Below are 5,405 nucleotides of genomic sequence, written 5' to 3'. Positions count from 1 at the left end.
ATGCTTTTTTGTCCTACCAGATCCGCGATGAGAAGGTTCAAGCTAGTGTATCCCTCTGTCCTTTGACTCTTGTTGGATGTAGATGACTGTTATGACAGGCTTAAATGACTGTTATAATCGTTTATTTACAAGTTAATTACAATTTGCTTTTTGCTTTAGCGCCATCGTTACCTGATAGCGCAGATCTAGCCTCACGTGCAGAAGTAAGCCATCTGGCTCTAGAGACTCATTGGGAGGGAGACTAGATCAGACCCAAAAGTTCTGAATGAGCGCACATGTGAATGACCAAGGACAGTCCATTTACTTTGACTGATACATTTTATGCTATGAAATCCGGCAAAACAATCCAAGCAATGTTCGCACAGCCTATGTGCTCGTGGAGCTGCTGTTGCTGGCAGAGTCACTGAGGGGAAGAGTAGTTAGTAACATAACAGCTTGTTGTGAACAATATATTTTGCAAACAGAAAAATGTACACATTTATTGCACTCTTGAGCATTTAAAACACAAGCCATGAATTATATATAGAGTTTTAATAATACAAAAATATCAAATCGACCTAATGGGCCACACTAAGATTTCATTAATCAATGCATATTGTTTTCAAGTGTGGCAGTGGTGTGCAAGAGCTGACAAAATTCCAGGACTGTAGGCTACTGAATTACTTGCTTTTATCCTGAAATCTTTCCTTACTTCCAGAAAATAATTATGTTTTACAACATTCCTTAAATGTTCATAAAATTATCTGAACAAATCAGCTGACTTGGGTGTCAAATGTTGTTTGTTTGGAGCGGGTGGCCTCAATTCATATTCTACCATGGAGAGGCAAAGACCAATGGTTGGTTTACTTGTAATTTCAGCAACATTGTGCACACATTATTTGAGTTAAATATCTGTCCAAATGTCTCCATTTAGCTTAGCATTCCAATTTTCCAAATGTCCCAAATTAGCTTACATTGAGCGCAATGTTTTTGTGACAGACCCATGTTTTCTTGAGCCGGCTGCTTGAGTCAGTGGGCGAATTCTATTATGGTAAGCCGCTGGGCATCGGTCTATGGCCCTTGACGTGAACGGGCAAAACCTGTGAGGGAGGAGCACCTTTCGCAAATCGAAAAGTAATCTGCACAGCTTGATCATGTTGTCAACAAGGCAGTATTGTGTATCGTCCAGAAACATACATCTCTTTCCCATAAAACGATTGTTGTTCATTTTCTGATTCGTTTTCGTTGGGAAGACAGATAAAGCGTTTTTATCCAAATCAATCACTTTCGCATGTGAAAACACAGAATCCTATTCATGAATCATTGTGCTTAATTACGTCACTTTTGTTTTGAGCCGATTACGCCGTGGGGTTTGAAGGGGGCACTTTGTTCAAGCCAGAGATACAGCCCGTTCCGAAACGAAAGCAAGCAACTTTCATCCGGTGCAAAACACGCCTACCCGGGCGCCCGAGACAGATTATTCGAATCCCCTCACTGGTGCCGGTGTGCCTCATCAGCCTTTTGTGCGCGTCTTCTCTTACTGCTCCTTTCAAGACATGTGGTGATCCAGTAGGCCTAGCAGTAACCAATAATAGCCTAACTCAAGTTCAATAAAAGTAATGACAATGTTTATGAATAGCTACCGCTCTACCTTTACATGCAACAACTATTTATTATTGTATGATGAAGTATTTATTTTATTCCACAGCGGGGTCCCAGCTACCAAGGCGTCTACCACAGCATGAGCAAATTTAACAGATAGTCTCCGATTAACATCTCCTCCACTGCTAAGTGACTCCTGTAGTAGTGGTTCTGGTCCATGGCCTCGTTTCTCAGAGCCTTCGTAGCGTTAAGATCTTACGATGTATCTTTAGTAGCCGAGCTGTTTAACATAGCCTTTGTTAGTAACGTGATTCTTAATTAAAAACCTTCAAACATCTATGGGTGATCCAGACTATTCGTAGAGCAGCCAAAGTGCATCGTTAGATGCTGTTTTGCCCTTCTGCATCACTTTATCCACAGAAGATCTCCGCTAAACATTGAATCAAGATTATTATATCTGTCTGACTGACCGCAATAACCTCAGAACGAAGTTGACTACAATTACAAAGCTCACAGTGTTTGCACTTGTTAAAAAAAGTGAAAGATTAAACGATGCTTCAAATAAAAACCGCCATGACTTCGTTAAACGATAAATAGGCTACATGTGCCTATTTCAATCATATTGAGTTACATTTCGTCAATAGGCTACTGTCTGTAATTGTAGCTTCAATACGGTTCATGATATGTGACAAGATGTGCGCAGTGATATGCCAATCTGTTAGTTAGTGCATTAGTATTGGGTAAGCATAATTAGCCGCCTCAATATTTGCAGCAACAGGTGGTAATATTTCTCTAGGAGCTGATCCTTCGTCGGTAATTTTGAATAATTATAATGTTAAGGTAGATTTGAATGGAGAAAGCTGATCTGAGAGCAGCGCTACTTTTCTTTCGAGCCTATCAATATCGATACATGGTCTAATGACGCACTTAGCGAACGGCTTCTCTGCGTGCATGTTTGGGAAACACTGTTTGGCTCGTAAATAACGATGCATTGGGTAGCCTACGATCATCGCAATTCTTAAATTACACCGAAACTGGTAAACGAGGCCCTGATTCTTCAAGCAGGTGGGTTATTTTAGTAAAACGCTATTACAACTGACCTCTCAAGATACGGCCGGGGAATTTCCTGTAAGCCTAAGGTTGGCTATGTGAATGTCGAAAGGCCTATGCAAAATAATAGGCTACTTAAAAATATTCTTATAACCATAATTCGTAGCTATTATTAATTAATGATCATTATTCGAAATATTATTAAAGTACAAAGAGGTCGTAGAATCGGACTGCCAGGAAATAATCATTGGCTATAATTGCTTTTCAAAAGTAGGGTTAGGCATACTTCCGAAATATGGATAGGTATTCCAAGAAGCTATTTCAATTAAATACAAATATTCTATTCAAATAGTTAAATCTCTAGTGTCCTATAAATATTGACTTATTGACTAATAACTAACTAATACTAAAGTATTAATGACATTAAATTGAAACATTGGTCAGTTCATCCAAGTTTATAGGAAAATGCAACTGCAATCCCTTAGCCTAATAATAAACCGGCAAATGTACATGATAAATGGTACAGGCTAAACAATTAGTTATGTTTATCATGCACGTTTTAATAGTAAAACAATAACACTTCAATGCTGCAACATACTCCGATTACCAGAACGAAAGTGCAAAAAAAGGGTAAAAATGTGACATGCTGAAATTAAGAGCTAAGTTGTTTTTGTTTATCAAAGTAGGAACATACAAATGTATTTTCTCACAGATTGTCTCCCAAAATAATCAACTGGTCCTGCATGGGTAAACGTAAATCGTCTGCATAACTGGTGGCTTCAAACATTCACCAAAAAACTATCTTAAGATGACAAATGACTGTTTTTTGTTTGATTCGAAAATGATATTAATAATAATGATAATAATATCCTAATAATGAACATGGCTTCAGATTATATTTTGTAGGCCTATGTACAATTGTTTGACATGATGCATTTTACACAGCCACGGAAAATATAAATATAGACAGCCTAAAGGGAATGTGTAGTTAGTGACATATTACGCATATACGCTTGAATAAATAATACTTTGCATTATTGTCATTGATTTGTTTAAAAAAGCAATATATTTCATATGTAGCCTAAAATACACGATTCAATAATTGACATTTACACTGGGTTATGGCTATTTGTTTTTAAAACAACTTGCCACTTGCACTATAGTGAACGTTCTGGCGAGCAAATATCATCCTCGATATCAACATCGTCCTCATTTTCCTCTAACATGTATGAATCTGGGTCGATTCCACTGTTAACATCATCTGTGTTTTTTTCGTTGAGTTCACTCTCACTTGAGTTCTCCATGGATCTATCTATGTCATTCGGATTTTTCTGGTCGTCTTGTGTTTTCCTCAGTTGCTTTTTATGCTTCATCCTTCTGTTTTGAAACCATGTTTTCACCTGTGTGACAAAGGTGGAATATTTCATAAACTTGCTTTGAAGCACAATGCGACCATCCCGAAAGGTATGATTAGTGTGATGTAGTTTAGGTTTCTTACCTGGGTTTCCGAGAGACTTAACGCTGTTGCCAACTCCACTCGTTCTGGTGTGGATAGGTACCGTTGTATCTCAAATCTCTTTTCCAGACCAGATAGTTGCGAATCCGAGAAGACCGTTCTCGCCTTCCTTCGTCTGCAATGCTTGCCGGGTAACTCCGGATGATGCTGAAATAACCCCGGCATTTGCATCCCTGTGAAATATATAAGGCATTCAACATTGAAATTGCAACACAACTTTTGCAATTATATTAACAGTTTAATTGTTAAGTTAAATTCAATGTACTCCATGCAATTTCTTCACACTGTAGAATATTACTTTAGGCCTCGTTATATTTAGCACAACATTATATAATGGAGTATGATTTTTTTTCTGATTGAGTTGGATTTATTCGAACACGTTTTGCACTAACTTTTACGCATGAATTGGCCAATGTACCTGTTGCAAAACGCCCAAGACCACTCCATCGTTTTGTCAGGCTGTTAGGATTGGTAGACTACTAAAATGGAAATTATACATGCACCAACATTATGAAATAACATCCTTTTGGAATTAAATCATTATAGGCCTAATGAAATGTCGACGTTGTCTTAGCTGTTCTTGCACTCTGTAACTGCCTTCGCTTCATTGAATGCATGAACCAATCCAGTGCCTTCCTACTTACCAGATGTGAAGAAATACTGGTGATGGTCCGGCTTGTGTAGATGATGGTGCGGGTGAGGCGCTAGTATCGGAGTGGGCATCAGTGGGTATCCATATTCTAGGAGAGGCATCCGGGAAGCCAGAGAGCTTGAGAACGGCAAGTGGAATACCTCTCTCAGGGGCTTTGGTTTGTGTAATAAAATATCTTCGATGAAGAACGACGTTGACCTCTGGGCTGGCATCTGAGGAACCGGGGACGTGTAGTTCAGATTCATCTTATATCTCTGAAAACACCTTCACAATTGAGTCCGTGTGGTGTTGATTTTCTGTGCACCCTAACAAACCAAGGAAGAGAAGCACTAAACTTCTTGCCTCCGTTTCCTCAGTTTCTAACGCTAGAATGGTCGTCTGTGTGGCAGCCAGTGAGTGGTGCCAGGTAGATTAGCCTACTATTTATTCAGAGGGAGGTAGATTACTATTTATCCAAGTGGAGCGACTGTGGCAAATTATAAAACTGATATGTAATCAGCCAATAGCACGCCGGTGGGGCGGAGAATGGAATTAGTTGTGTATGGATTAATGATTGTGACGACGGAGAGGGAGGGTCGCTCGCCATGGTGCTGAAACAGCCTTCCC

General features: G+C 39.2%; 1 protein-coding gene across 1 annotated transcript; it reads right to left on the bottom strand.

Annotated features, from left to right (window-relative positions):
* Positions 1–2,994: 2,994 nt before the first annotated feature.
* bsx (brain-specific homeobox) lies at positions 2,995–5,200 on the bottom strand. Its single transcript, XM_020484585.2, has 3 exons — positions 4,792–5,200; positions 4,130–4,320; positions 2,995–4,031 (listed from the first exon to the last, which is right to left on the bottom strand). The coding sequence occupies exons 1-3, from the start codon at positions 5,042–5,044 to the stop codon at positions 3,789–3,791; spliced, it is 687 nt and encodes a 228-aa protein (XP_020340174.1). The 5' UTR covers positions 5,045–5,200; the 3' UTR covers positions 2,995–3,788.
* Between the last annotated feature and the right edge of the window lie 205 nt (positions 5,201–5,405).

The sequence above is a fragment of the Oncorhynchus kisutch genome, linkage group LG6 (assembly GCF_002021735.2).
Source record: "Oncorhynchus kisutch isolate 150728-3 linkage group LG6, Okis_V2, whole genome shotgun sequence".
NCBI classification, from domain to species: Eukaryota; Metazoa; Chordata; class Actinopteri; order Salmoniformes; family Salmonidae; genus Oncorhynchus; species Oncorhynchus kisutch.
This window is presented reverse-complemented; position numbering and strand designations above follow the sequence as displayed.